This window comes from Pseudophryne corroboree, chromosome 2, assembly GCF_028390025.1.
Source record: "Pseudophryne corroboree isolate aPseCor3 chromosome 2, aPseCor3.hap2, whole genome shotgun sequence".
Lineage (NCBI taxonomy): Eukaryota > Metazoa > Chordata > Amphibia > Anura > Myobatrachidae > Pseudophryne > Pseudophryne corroboree.
The window spans coordinates 116,756,300-116,772,282 of record NC_086445.1 but is presented as its reverse complement, the minus strand read 5'-3'; the positions used below and the strand labels follow the sequence as shown (position 1 = coordinate 116,772,282).

General features: G+C 45.0%; 1 protein-coding gene across 1 annotated transcript in view; it reads right to left on the bottom strand.

Annotated features, from left to right (window-relative positions):
• CRYL1 (crystallin lambda 1) overlaps positions 1 to 15,983 on the bottom strand; it is a 255,721-nt gene that overhangs the window by 48,267 nt on the left and 191,471 nt on the right. The window contains exon 4 of the mRNA XM_063951646.1: positions 8,435 to 8,596. Coding sequence (XP_063807716.1) covers positions 8,435 to 8,596 — 162 coding nt within the window. The remainder of the gene's footprint in view (positions 1 to 8,434; positions 8,597 to 15,983) is intronic.

The following is a 15,983-nucleotide window of genomic DNA, read 5'->3' as shown; positions in this document are numbered from 1 at the left end:
GCCATTCCAAGGTTCCCTTGCGGTGTCTTCTGCTGAAAATGTGCAAAAGCTTTATTAACCAACTGGGAAGGCCTAATGTATCCAGCACTCGTTCAGTGTTTTACCCACTCCCTCAATTTATAGACAACTGACTGCAGAGAACCATGCCTACCTGCGTCAAAACAGAGAGGTAACATGTACTACCCGCCTGCAGCCACCTCATTTGCAAGTATATTAGCATCCCTGAAAAAGATATGTTTATCAACATAGTTTTCCCATATATGAACTTGGCCCTTGTATGGATCACCTCCCACAGTGTAACCTTCAAAGTGCGCCCAACATGGCTGCCCCATATGGTACACTTGTGGATGGGATGAAAAATACATAGGCCTGATGGTTTTGATGGAACCCTACTCTGAACTGTAGGACTCTGAAAACACCCCCATTTTGTGTCATCTCTTCTAGGGGTAGACTATTCCACCCTGGATAATCCCACGCTGTGCACCCAATATGGCTGCCGCACCTGGTACCTTGTGAGGGTGGAATACACAACCCTTGGAAGTTATTACCCAAAATGCCTACACCAATCCTGCATTATGCTTTCTGTGTGCTTAAAGTTTTCTTTTATGTCGGCGTTGCTGATCTATTGCTGTATTACTCAAATCTTCTGTATCATGTGCATTGTTTTTGATATCTGTAAAGTGCCTTGAGTCCTGTTGGAGAAAGAGCGCTATATAAATAAAATTATTATTATTATTATTATTATTATTATTATTATATGTGTTTCAAGAGTATATAAGGAGATCTTACTGTAGATCTAGAAATGACATGCTCATTATTTGGACAGGCCTTTGTGAACTTCTAAAATGTATGACTGCCAAAGTCAACATGTGTCCGCCCACTATCAAATTTACCTTTAAACGCTTCATAGAAAAAATACATTCTTTAGAGGTGCTGGTTTCCATTGATGGTGGGAAGACACAAACTGTGTTTTGCAATGCTGCTGAACAGAACATGATAATGCCGGGAAGCGTTCTCTGTCCAGCCCCTGCTAAGTACATTCCAAAGGGCAGTTTCTCAGAGCGAGACAGATTGCATCTACAGGGGATGCAAATGACCGGCTGCTGTTACGATTGTGCCAGAATGTTAGATATTAGACAGCAGACTAAGAGGATACACAAAGTGTTACTTTTTAGCACACAGCTTACATTCTACCATATTCCTTGTGTGAGCCATTCCAGCAGTCATCAAAGTTCCAGTCCTCCGTATTCAAGTGCCGGCTTCTTCTGCAGCTGGATAAAGACTACGGATGCATCTTTCTATATAATAGGGACAGCAGTATAAAGGACAAGCTGTGCTTTCCTAATATGATTCTTAATCAGGGTAGTTTCTTGGGTGATCCCAAGTGGTTAAGTATGATATGCCGACATTCATAATGTCAACACGTTCATAATGTCCACATTGTCCCTGTTGACAATCATCATGTAGACACTGATGAAGTATCGTCATAACAGAATGTTGTCATATCGTCGCTGGTGGCTGAACAATCACTTACCTGGTCCCAGCGGCAATGCCATCTCCAGCAGAGACTTCCAGGTCCCAGCGGTCATCTTACCGTCAGTTCCAGCAGAGTCATCTGATGCACCAGCGTTCCGGTAACTACAGTCACCCTCGCCCTAATCGCTACACCTCCCTCTACTGCGTAACCCTAACCCCCCCCGTATCCGAACCTTCCCTTAATGCCTAACCCTGACAACCTACAGCCTAACCCTAATACTGACATTCTCAGAATGTCGGCATTTTGCATATAGACAGTCAGAGAATGTTGGCATATTGCCTGTCAACATTTTATCAAAGTCTGAATCATACTGCTGACATTATGAATGTCGATATTGTAATTGTGGATCTAATGACTACATTCTGAATCCCGAGGACGGAACTTTCACCTTATTGTAACACATCTGGCTTCAGAGAAGAAGACCAGTCACTAGGGTAGAATGGATCGGGAACAAGTTATTAATCCAGCAGAGATGTAGTGAGGACCAGCTGGCTCAGTATATAGGTAACAAGGGTATAAACAATGAGATTATCACAAGAACATACCCCAATAATCAGGTAACAAAACAGGAAGCTGCTGGGATTAAATATTCCATTGTTCTCTCAGCAATTACACACAAAACAAAAGGAGACGGTGCTTATATCAAAATACTACAATATCAAATACTCATTTGTCACAATAAATAAGTCAAGACACGATAATACTGTGAAGAATATATATAAAATTACTTTAATATGTATATATCAAGCTAATATGAACAAAAAAATATTCCATATCAATTAATTAATAACCCTTATTAGTAAAACACACTGGGCGATATTCAATTGTTGATCGCTCCCAATCTCCTGTCTAAAGTGATGGAGGGGGGCATATTCAACTGTGCTTAAATATCGCTCATCACGTCCAGAGAGATTGGGTTTAGCCGTGTAAGGCAGCTAAATTCCACCAAACTAATGAGTGCAACGTGAAAAGTCCTATTTCAGCGCGCAACAGATCACTTTTCGCTCATTTCAGCTCGCCGCCCCCGGGCAGCTGTCATTTTCTATATATTCATTTATATATCCAATGAAGTAATTGGTGGCATATATATATATATATATATAGTGTAGGTAACAATGAGCGGCACTCAGCAGACTTGAAGTAACGAAAATGCAGTTAGTTTAATCCGACATGTTTCGGGGACAACCCCGTCCTCAGGGCCTAACCTGTGGTTAGGCCCTGAGGACGGGGTTGTCCCCGAAACATGTCGGATTAAACTAACTGCATTTTCGTTACTTCAAGTCTGCTGAGTGCCGCTCATTGTTACCTACACTGCATATTGGGAGATAGTATTCATCTCACCTGGGAGGGCACCGCAGCCATTTACCTGCAAGAGCAGGGAGTGCCGGGACAAACAGTTTGGATATATATATATATATATATATATATATATATATATAATCTTCACTTTGCCGGCGATCGGGCTCCCGGCGACCAGCATACCGGCGCCGGCATACCAACAGTTCTTCTCCCTCTTGGGGGTCCACGACCCCCCTGGAGGGAGAATAGATAGCGTGGCGCGCGTAGCGTAGTGCGTGGGCTCATTTGCGCTCGCACAGCTGTCGGTATGCCGGTCGCCGGGAGCACGACCGCCGGCATAACATACTACACCTATTTTATTTATATATATATTCTTGCTGTTAGATTTTATTCATTTTTTTTATTTTATTAGCACCGAGAAGCTTTTTTTCTTTCAGCAATTACAGTTCCCTGGGAACAGTCTTTGAAGAGCTGCAGTACACAGAATAACTCTCTGGGGGCAGGCTTGGAAGCCAACAGGCCAGCATAATCCAGGGATGGAGGCCTGGTCGCTGCTGCCTCTCCTGTAACTACTGGTGTACAGTTATCCTCAATAATGTTCTTACTCATCATAGTACATACCTCAAAACTGTCCACATTTTAGTAGGACAGTCTTGCTTTGGAGATCTGAAATGGGCAGTGTACACAATAAAGTGTGTGTGAGGATTCATTGACAATAGTGGGTGTGGCAGGGACTAGACTGGGTGGATCTGGTCAATAGAGGGTGAGGTTTGTTTTGTGCCTAGCTCATCTTTAAAAATGTTGGGAGGTAGTGTGTAACATTAAATTGAGAAATAATTTGATTTGTGAAATCACATGTCACCCGTGTAATTAATATCTGAAACCCGAAGCATAAGAATAATGGAGGTAAGTTTGCTCCTAGCGCGACACGTCTGCATGAAGGTATTTTGTGTTCAGTAAGCATAGAGGTTCTCAAACGGTGTGCCTTGGCACCCTGGGGTGCCTCGGGACAGTTGCAGGGGTGCCCTGGGTTGGTGGTCCAGGACCAATTGAAATTTATGGTCAATGTAATAGGCAAAACCAGTGCTGGTGGCTGCCAATCATAAACTATGTGGACAAACAGAAGCAAATCCTGTCCCTCACCACACAACTGAGCCTAAGGATGACATATACCCACTTTTCTCTATGAAAGTGGCATTGTGCTCCCCAGGCCCGGCGCTTACCGCTCAGCAAAGGGATGCAGTGCAGGTAGGCGCCAGGGCTAGAGAGGCGCTGTCCCTGCCCTGCATCCCCGCTACTGCGGCTGGGCCCCCTGCTGCTGCTGCGCCTGTGTGACAGGCACCGGCGCTGGCAGCAGGCAGCTTCAATCTGACCTCCAGTCCTCCTCCCTCACTTGACAGCCGCTGTGTTCGGCAGAAAAGGGGGCGGAGCTTAACGGCGATGAGGGGGTGGGGCTACACGGAACAGGGTTCCAGCTTGAGAGGACAGTACAGAATGCAGTACTCTGCTGATTTTGAGGTACTGTAAGCAGGAGAGGGGGAAAACAGGGTGTTTGTGTGTGTGTGACTGTGTGTGTAGTATGTGTGTTATTGTGTGGGGTTGGGGGGAGGTAGTAGTAAACACACAGCACTCTCTGGTGCCATCTTACCCCCCCTCCTCCTGCCATCTTACCCCCCTCCTCCTGCCCACCACTCACCCAAGGGGGGTTGTCCTGCAACTTATTAACATCCCTGTCTGGGGGCTGACTGAGGATAAAATCCATGGCTGCCAGTCCTCATTTCCCTGCTCAGGCAGAGAATGCAGCATCTGCTACTGCATGCAGGGAGGTTTACACTTGTACTGTATGCATACCTCCCAACTGTCCCGATTTTCTCTGTCCCACCCACGGGCCGCAGTGTCGGCGGTGGGGGGGTGGGGCATTTGGAGGCTCCTGTCACTCGCTGCCCTGCGTAGAAGAGCAGCTGTAAATAGACGCTGTGCGCATGCGCACAGTGTCTATTCTCGGAGACGAGAGGGACTGGGGGGCATGCCAGCAGCTCACAGAGCGCTGGCCATGCCCCCATAGTGACGAAATGTGAGTGCGTGGCTCGCGATCGCAGTACTCCAGTGAAGCCACAACCCATTTTCCATAAACCGCGCCCCTTTTCATACGGGCGCAGCTTCACCGTGCGAGTGTGTCCCAAATTCCCCTCTATAGAAGTTGGGAGGTATGCTGTATGTAGCCTCCTCCATATTAGATACCATCCTACTATAGACAATGTGGAATACATACTAATTACCGGCGGGCAGGATGCCAGCTGTCAAGATGCCGACAGCAGCTTCCCGGCTGCCAGAATGCCAGCATCTAGGTGAGCATTTTGATTCCCCTTGCAGGATCAGTGACTCACAACGCTAGCCACAGGTTCTATTCTCACTCTATGGGTGTCATAAACACCCATGAGTGGGAATAGCCTCTGTGCGCCGGTATTCCAGCTGTTTCCATTGTCAGGGAGTCCGGCGGGATACTATTGTGTGGCCATGCCCCTTATTTTTGAAACCACACTCCCTTTTTTCAATGCTCACTGTCCCTTTGTAAAATATGGGAGGGCGCAAATTTATAGTTTTAAGGGGGGCGCCGAACACCCTAGCACCGGCCCTGGTGCTCACTTTCATATGTTTATCCGACGATCTAAACTAGGGGCCTAATTCAGACCTGATCGCAGCAGCAAATTTGTTAGCCAAAACCATGTGCACTGCAGGGGGAGGGGGGGAGGGGGTTTAGATTAGTTAGATTTGGGTGGGTTACATTGTTTCTGTGCAGGGTAAATACTGTCCGCTTTATTTTTACACTGCAATTTAGATTTCAGATTGAACACACCCCACCCAAATATAACTATGGCCCTCATTCCGAGTTGTTCGCTCGGTAATTTTCTTCGCATCGCAGCGATTTTCCGCTAATTGCGACTGCGCCAAGTAAATTTGCTAAGAAGTTTGGTATTTTACTCACGGCATTACAAGGTTTTTTCATCGTTCTGGTGATCGGAGTGTGATTGACAGGAAGTGGGTGTTTCTGGGCGGAAACTGGACGTTTTATGGGTGTGTGTGAAAAAACGCTACAGTTTCTGGGAAAAACGCGGGAGTGGCTGGAGAAACGGGGGAGTGTCTGGGTGAACGCTGGGTGTGTTTGTGACATCAAACCAGGAACGAAACTGACTGAACTGATCGCAGTGGCAGAGTAAGTATCGAGCTACTCAGAAACTGCAAAGAAATTTCTATTCGCAATTTAGAGAATCTTTAGTTCGCAATTTTGCTAAGCTAAGATTCACTCCCAGTAGGCGGCGGCTTAGCGTGTGCCATGCTGCTAAAAGCAGCTTGCGAGCGAACAACGCGGAATGAGGGCCTATGTGCACATGTTATATCTGCACCCCCCCCCCCTGCAGTGCACATGGTTTTGCACATTTACTAACAAATTTGCTGCTACGATCAACTCTGAATTACCCCCACAGTACAATACATATACAAGTGTCATATCATTAATCAACACAGTCTCCCTGTGCATCCTAGGAGCAATGCGTGAGGCCAAGATACAATTTTGACAAAAAAAAGACGCCAAACGTTAGCAGAATCTCAACGGGACCTGGCGCGCCGAGAGCGGCTGTTTGGCGTGACTGCTGTAAAGATGTATGAGGACATATCTGTAAGTCTATGTTAAAGAAAGGGCCTGTTGGCTCTATTACTCTTGCACTGACCTGACAAAGCTAAACTGGATTTAATGGCAAACATTATTTATCTTGAATGCTGGATCTAAGGCGGTTAGTGGGCAGGGAAGACCCATCTACTGAAAGTAAAAAACACACACAAAAAAAAAAAAAGTTTTCTTGAAAACAGCTTAAAATAAAACAGTGATGGTTAATTAAAAAAAAAGTTGAAAGAAATAGATATTATGAATACAATATTTTTTCCTAATCCCAGCATGTCCCACTTACATTCTACCTGCGTCCATTACTGATATGTCAAATAATACAAAATGGAAAAAACACAACAGATCGAGAGCCAAACATTGTATAAAACAAAACATATTTTGTATCCTTATACCCAAAAGAATTAGTTCACAAAATTCTGTAGTGACTACCTAGAATTTTAGAAGCTATTGGACGAATCACTTAACTGGCATGGTCAGATCACATGCGACCGCGCCGAAGCACTGTGTCCCCCCAGTTTTTAATGAAGAGATCTGTTCTGAACATGTGCATAATATATTATTTCAATATTTTTAAAAAATATTTCTTTAAACTATAGTGAATAAAAAATAAACAATTTCATTAACAATTTTGAAGTGAAAAATTTTCAGTTTAGTGGTTAAAATTATTTTCTTTCCTATTCTAGCTCACTGTTCTCTATACAATCTCACTAACATCAAATATGGTACCACAAGAAGCCTTATAATATGAAACTTGGTCTGATCAAAAGGAAGGGGGACCTTTTTTAAATGGTTACCGAAGGGTCCAAGATTCACATAGCAGCTATTTCCTGCATGTAGGTTTTTGTGAATTTCAATGTATTTCTTCACCTAGTAACTGGGCCATTTTAAAATAATTAATAGAGTGCAATGATTATTTAATAGGCCCCCACAATACCATAGTATAACTTGCAGCTGTATTTGATGGACTATTTGGATAGGTTGGGTTTGATTTGCTGGCGCTCGGGATAACGACTTGGGCATACCGATGTTGAGAATCCCTACAGAGGAAAGGTAAATATACAAACCTTTCCCCAATGTCCCCCTAACCCTCCCTTCCCGCAGCCTAAACCTAACCCACCCACCCCTTCCCCCACAGCCTAACCCTAATCCTTTCCCAATGGCGCCTAATCCTAAACCCCCCTCCCCGTAGATTAAACCTACCCCTCCCCCTCCCTGCAGCCTAACCATCCCCAGGGGTGCCTAGCCCTAACCCCCCCTCCCCACAGCCTAAACCTACCCCCCCACTCCCCACAGTCTATCCCTAACAGGCGTCGGCTTTTCCGAGCAGTGTCGGGAATCTGGTGTCATATTTCGACTGCTGGGATCCTCCTAACCAGATCCCATTTGGATATGTACCATTTTAAACAACTAGAGTTTTTCAGTTCTCACCCATCATTGGTTGTGCTTTAGAGACATTTTTGTCTAATTCCGCATTACTGGTCTAGAGCCAAAGGACTAAAATAGCAACTCAGAAGAAACTTAATTCTTAGAGAAGACTATTTTTGCACCAAGAGACCTCACCGGGAGACAAAGATGAAAGCAATTTTAAAACTCTATAATACAATTTCTAGAACTACGAAACCTAATGGTAGACCCATCCTGTGGGCCCATGGCAAATGCTACTTTCACCCCATTTTAGAATGTTTTTGTTGTCTTCTAAGTGTAGGCTATAAATGAATTATTTAATTACACGCTATCACTAATTTCTGAATTTTTTTTTTTTTTTTTTATTTTTTTATTAAGTACGCCATATAATCGACCTATAATTATCCAGCAGGCTCCCAGACAGGCAATTTAAACACAATAATATCACTAAAATACATACCATCACTGGGATTATCTACGAGTCTACAGTAGCCAAAATGTTTGGGACTTACAGGATGCGCTACTATGCAGTTCCTGACATGTCGGAGGCCATTAAACATCTTTGTGGGTGAGAGGCAGGAGGTTGAGCTACTTATTACGGCTGAATCATTCACGTAGAGATCTATGTCAGAAAATATCTTCAGCTTTAATTCCAGATTCTCAGGGACACATTCCTAAAAAGAAAGAAAAAAAAGGCAATAAAAACCAATAAACAAAAAATCATCAGAAGCTCAATTATTTTTTATTAGCTGAACCACCAAGCCCTGGCATGAAGATTTTGCTCAGATAATGTGATTGTTTCACAAAATAAAAATAAACACACGAAGAGCTGACAATTCTTTTCTTTCCTTTGTCACACGTGTTTTCATCATGAGAGTTCAGAAGCAAACCTGTGAAAGGGGAGAGCGTTTACAATAATTCAGTATTAGGCCACCATGTGCCTGTTTTTGCACAACTGCTCCCACAACCATGCTGAGAAACGCGTGGTTTTGTAGGTCAAAATGATTGTGACTGCCTAAAATCTTTGGGTGTGGTTCATTGGGTCGACCCTAACTAGGTCGAAAGTCATTAGGTCGACCACCATTGGTCGACAGTGACTAGGTCGACACGGTCATCAGGTTGACATGGAAAAAGGTCAACCTGAGTTTACAAAAAAAAAAAAAAAAGGGTGTAGTTTTCTTCATAAAGTGACCAGGAACCCCAATTAGTGCACAGATTACTATTCCAAATCGTAGGCCACGTCGATTGTAAAGAATGACCTACTGACCATGTCGACCAATAGTGGTTGACCTAATGACTGTCAACCTAAGTGTTGTCAACATAAAGACTGGATACCAAAATCCTTTGCTGTAGGGAGTTAATGCACCAAGATATTTCTTGCTTAATTGAGGCTGGGTGCAGGCATAGAAGATTCAAGAAATGGACATGGGTTAGAAAATGCATTTCTTCATTTACAGGAGACCACAGGATCTTGTGTAACACAAATATTAAACAAAAGTAACTGCGCATGTTTTCAGCGTAACCTAACATCTTATGCAAATCTACACCCCAGACTGCAAGAGCAGAATGTGGGCATACAACATAGTACGTGTGCAAAAAGGTTATAGGTCAGTGGTTCTCAAACTGTGCGGCTAGGCACCCTGGGGTGCCGCGGGACACTTGCAGGGGTGCCTCAGGCTGGTGGTCAAGGACCAATTCAAACTATTTATTATCAATGTAATAGGCAAAACCAGTGTTGGTGGCTGCTATAAGACCAGCTACACCCCGGCCACAGCATGTTTAATTTGCTTCCTTCAGGCAGGCGTTACAGGGCTGTCCCCGCCAGGTCCACCAGAAGCCTCAAAAGTTTCTTTCCCCAAGCGGTCCGCCTGCTGAACTCCTGAACATTGACTGACGAGATGTACATGTAACTAACTTGTGTCCCTACGGTATACCTATCTGTGTGACTTTACTTCCCCCCTCCCCCCCCCCCCCTCACACACACCTGCTTATCTGTTACCTACTTGGCTGTTGTAGAGCAAACCGAAGACAAATTCCTAGTTTACGGAAGTATACCTGGCCAATAAAGCCGATTCTGATTCGAATTATAAAATATATGGAGAGACGCAAATCTTGTCCCTCACTACACAACTGAACCTGAGGATGACATATAAACATAATTTACTTAATTGAATTTTTTTTTCTAAATGTCTCAATAATAAACTTGTGGCCTAGGGGTGTCATGCAAAAAATTCTGATACTCTAGGGCAGGCCTGGCCAACCTGTGGCTCTCCAGCTGTTGTAAAACTACAAGTCCCATCATGCTTTGCCACAGTTTTGCTATTAAGGAATGCTAAAAATGTGGCAGGGCATGCTGGTATGTGTAGTTTCACAACATCTGGAGAGCCACAGGTTGGCCAGGCCTGCTCTAGGGCACCGTGATTCAAAAAGTTTGGGAACCACTGTTATAGCTTGTTCATTGTGGGTTTTTTTTGTTTTTTTTCCAGTATAAAAATAATGCATGGGTTCAGAGCCTATTCTTCCTTTATTAAACAAAATCTGAAATGAGTGCTTACTGCTTAGTAAAAATAAGCAAATATTCCAACAATATACATTCTGTGGCCCTTGGTATTATATTATAACCACCTGCACCAGTAAGTAAGGACTGCTACCAAATTGAAAATAATAAATATGTATCTTGCAACTGCTAATTTCAAAGCCTGTGTAAAGTTTCACTGGAATACTGCAGCTGCCATCATACAATACCACGAGGGAATCGTCTGATTGGCTCTAAATTTATTCTGCAGCAGGACAATGACACAAAACATACAGCCAATGTCATTAAGAACTATCTTCAGCGTAAAGAAGAACAAGGAGTCCTGGAAGTGATGAAATGGCACCCACAGAGCCCTGATCTCAACATCACCGAGTCTGTCTGGGATTGCAAGAAAAGACAGAATGATTTGAGCAAGCCTACATCCATAGAAGATCTGTGGTGAGTTCTCCAAGATGTTTGGAACAACCTCCCTGCAGAGTTCCTTCAAAAACTGTGTGCAAGTGTACCTAGACTAATTGATGCTGTTTTGAAGGCAAACAGTGGTCACGCCAAATATTTTATTAGATTTGATTAAGATATCCTTTCCGTTTATTCATTTGCATTTTGTTAATTGATAAAAATTGGATTTTAATTACCTACCGGTAAATCCTTATTCTCGTAGTCCGTAGGAGGATACTAGGGATCCATTTAGTACCATGGGGTATAGACGGGTCCACTAGAAGCCATGGGCACTTTAAGAATTTGATAGTGTGTGCTGGCTCCTCCCTCTGTGCCCCTCCTACCAGACTCCGTCTAGGAAACTGTGCTCGAGGAGACGGACATACTTTGAGAAAAGGATATGAAAGGATAGTGGTGAGATTCCGAACCAGCACACATGAAACAAGAGGAAAGCCATGCTAACCAAACTTGAAACCAGGAACAGCAGCAGCTGAACCAAACAACAATACTTAACCAAGTAACAGTGCAGGAAGTACGAAGCACCGGGCGGGCGCCCAGTATCCTCTACGGACTACAAGAAAAGGATTTACCGGTAGGTAATTAAAATCGTATTGTCTCTTACGTCCTAGAGCAGAGATTTTCAACCTTTTACAACTCGCGGCACACTGAACAAGATTTAAATATTGCCAAGGCACATTCAAATATAATGGTGATGCATGGTGCAGTTGCGTGTCCTAGGATGTCATGTCACAGCTTCTCCATAGGTAACGCCTGAGCCACATCTGAGAAAGCCAGAAGAGCCCAACACTGCACGAGCCCAAAATTAGAACTGGCTCTGCAACCACTAAACCCACCACTATTGATCGTTCCAGGGCCTCAGTATCAGCAAAACACTGATGGGCCTGGCTGTGCTTCTATGGCAGCACACCTGGAGACTGCTCAGGGCACACTAGTGTGCCACGGCACAGTGGTTGAAAAACACTGTCCTAGAGGATACTGGGGATCCAATTAGTACCATGGGGATGTACCAAAGCTCCCAAACTGGGTTGGAGAGTGCAGAGGTTCCTGCAGAACTGATTGGCCTCCGAGGACTTTCAGTTTTGTCAAAGTATCGAACTTGTAGAACTTAGCAAACATGTTTGAACCTGACCAAGTAGCTGCACGGCAGAGCTGTAAAGCAGACACACCCCGGGCAGCCGCCCAAGAAGAACCCACCGACCTAGTACAGTGGGCCTGTACAGATTTAGGAATCGGTAATCCTGCCGTGGAATAGGCATGCTGGATAGTGAACCTGATCCAGCGCGCAATGGACTGCTTTGAAGCAGGACAACCAATCTTATTGGGATCATAAGGAACAAACAGCGAGTCTAATTTTCTGTGACAAGCTATTCGCTTTACATACACCTTCAAAGCCCTCACAACATCCAAAGACTTTTAAGTAGCAGAGGTGTCGGTCACAATCGGAACCACAATAGGTTGGTTGATGTGAAACGCAGACAGCACCTTAGGAAGAAATTGCTGACGAGTTCTGAGTTCAGCTCTGTCCTCATGGAAAATTAAATAGTGAGACAACGCCCCCAGCTCCGACACACGTCTTGCTGAAGCCAAGGCCAACAGTGTGACGGTCTTCCATGTATGATATTTTACATCGATCTCCTGTAACAGTTCAAACCAGTCCGATTGGAGGAACTGCAGCACAAAATTGAGACCCCAGAGTGCCGTGGGAGGCACAAAGGGAGGTTGGATGTGCAGAACACCTTTCAAGAATGTCTTGGCCTCAGGGAGAGAAGCCAATGGATTTCTGAAAGAAAATGGATAAGGCCAAAATCTGGACTTTTATGGAGCCCAGACGTAGACCCACATCCACACCTGACTCCAGAAAAAGCAGTAAACGTCCCAGATGAAACTCCACCGCCAAAAAAATTCTGCTCTCACACCAAGAGACGTATTTCTTCCAAATACGGTTGTAACATTTAGACGTTACCCCCCTTTCTGGCCTGGATCATACTTGGGATGACCTTGTCAGGGATCCTTCTCCTGGCTAGAATCAGCCGTTCAACTTCCATGCCGTTAAACATAGCCACAGTAAGTCTTGATAGACGAACGGGCCCTGTTGTAGAAGATCCTCTCTAAGAGGTAGATGCCACGGATCTTCGATCAACATGCCCAGAAGATCCGCATACCAGGCCCTTCTTGGCCAATCCGTAGCAATGAGTATTGATTGATCCTTTTTCCTTTTTATTCTTTTGAGAATCCTTGGGATTCGTACACCATCTGATCGACCCATGAAGTCGTCAGAGCGTCTACCGTCACTGCCTGTGGGTCTCTTGACCTGGAACAATACTGCCTGAGCTTCTTGTTGAGACGAGAGGCCATCATGTCGGTTTGTGGATGTCCCCACCGATGTGTTAAGCACCTGAACACCTCCGAGTGAAGGCCCCATTCCCCCGGGTGCAGGTCATGTCTGCTGAGGAAGTTTGCTTCCCAGTTGTCTACTCCTGGAATGGAAACCGCTGACAACTCCATTGCGTGTTTTTCTGCCCAGTAGAGGATTCTTTTCACCTCTAACATTGCTGCTCTGCTCTTCGTTCCGCCCTGTTGGTTTATGTACGTTACCGCCATCACATTGTCCAACTGGACATTAATGGCCTGATCTTGAATAAGATATGAGGCCTGCAGGAGGGCGTCGTATATGGCCCCGAGTTCCAGAATGTTGATGGGAAGGACTTCCTCCTGACTTGACCATCTACCCTGAAACTGCACCCCCTGGGTGACAGCTCCTGAACCTCTGATGCTTGCGTCTGTGGTTAACAGAATCCAATTCTGAATCTCGAACAGTCGACCCTTGAGTAGGTGAGAAGTCTGGAGCCACCATAGAAGAGAATGTGAAGATGCGATCCGGACCATTTGTCCAACAGATTGAGCTGGAAAGGTCTTGCGTGAAACCTTCCGTACTGAAGTGCCTCGTAAGAGGCCACCATTTTCCCCAGAAGGTGAATGCATAGATGTACCGATATCCGGAATTGGCTTCAGGACATCCCGAACCATCGACTGAATTACCAAAGCCTTTTCCAATGGAAGGAACACTTTCTGCGTCTCTGTGTCCAGTATCATACCCAGGAATGGAAGCCTCTATGTTGGCTTTAGGTGAGACTTCAGAGACTTCAGAAGGTTCAGAATCCACCCGTGCTCCCGGAGAAGTTGGGTTGAGAGGTCAATGTTGTCCAACAACCTCTCCCTGGACGGCACCTTTATCAGAAGATCATCCAGGTACGGAATTATGTTCACTCAGTTTGCGGAGGAGAAACATCATCTCTGCCATCACCCTGGTAAACACCCTCGGTGCCGTGCAGAGACAAAATGGCAGGGCCTGGAACTGGTAGTGACAGTCCTGCAGTGCAAACCGTAGATAAGCCTGATAAGGCGGCCAGATCGGAATGTGAATGTACGCATCCTTGATATCCAGAGACACTAGGAATTTCCCCTCCTTCAGACCTGAGATTACCGCTCTCAGAGACTCCATCTTGAATTTGAACACTCGTAAGTACGGGTTCAGCAACTTTAGGTTCAGAATCGGTCTTACCGAATGGTCTGATTTCGGTACTACAAACAATTTCAAATAGTATCCCTTGTTTGGCAGATGAGGTGGAACTGGAACAATGACAAGAGTCTGTACCCGTTTTTGAATGGTGTCCTGTAAAGTTATACTTGCCGCTTGTGAAGCTGGTAAGCCTGATTTGAAGAATCTGTGAGGTGGGAGCTCCTGGAACTCCAGTCTGTAGCCCTGGGATATAAGATCTATGACCCAGGAATCCTGGCATAAACTTGTCCAGATGTGACTGAAGAATTTTAGTCGGGCTCCCACCCGCCAGTCTTCCAGGCCTCGCAGTCCACAGTCATGCTGAAGGCTTTGAGGAAGCAGAGGTTGAACTCTGTTCCTGAGAACTGGCAGTTGCTGGTATGCGTGGTTTACCTCTAGCGCCTCTGGTGGCTGTAGAAGAACCTCTGGTTTTGCCCTTAAACTTGGCTGTTCGAAAGAACTGCAAACTGGAAGCTGAGTAGACCTTCCTGGCTGGGGGAGCTGCGGAAGGAAGATATGTGGACTTTACCCGCAGTAGCTTTGGAGATGCATTTATCCAGTTCATCGCCAAATAAGGCCTCTCCTGTAAATGGTAGGCCTTCCATGACTTTCCTGAAGTCCACATCAGCAGTCCACTGGCATAGCTATAGACCCCTGCGTACTGACACTGCCATAGCCGTGGTTCATGTATTAAGCAAGCCTATTTCTTTTATGGCTTCCACCATAGAGTCCTGTATAAGTTGCAGGAGTAAAACAATCTCCCATCTAGATTAGGAATCCAACCCCTCCATTAGGTTACCTGACCATTTAGGAATAGCTTTTGTTATCCACGCACATACTATAGTGGGTCTCTGGGCCACCCCAGCAGCTGTGTACAAAGATTTGAGTCTGGTCTTAATTCTACGATCATGTGTGTCTTTCAGGGAGGCTGCACCAGGGACAGGCAACACTATTTTCCGTGACAGCTTGGATACTGATGCGTCCACTATCGGTGGATTTTCCCATTTTTTCCTATCCTCAAGAGGAAAAGGAAAAAATGAGCGTAAGCTCTCAGGAATTTGAAATTTCTTCTCAGGATTAACCCACAGTTCTTCAAACAGGGTATTCAGTTCCTCAGACACAGGAAAAGTGACTGAGTATTTCTTTTTTACATTAAAATAAGATTTTAAACCTACCGGTAAATCTTTTTCTCGTAGTCCGTAGAGGATGCTGGGCCTCCGTAAGGACCATGGGGAATAGACGGGCTCCGCAGGAGACATGGGAATAGACGGGCTCCGCAGGAGACATGGGCACTTTAAGAAAGACTTTGACTCTGGGTGTGCACTGGCTCCTCCCTCTATGCCCCTCCTCCAGACCTCAGTTAGAGAAACTGTGCCCAGAGGAGATGGACAGTACGAGGAAAGGATTTTTGTTAATCCAAGGGCAAGATTCATACCAGCCACACCAATCACACCGTATAACTTGTGATATACTACCCAGTTAACAGTATGAAAAACAACATAGCATC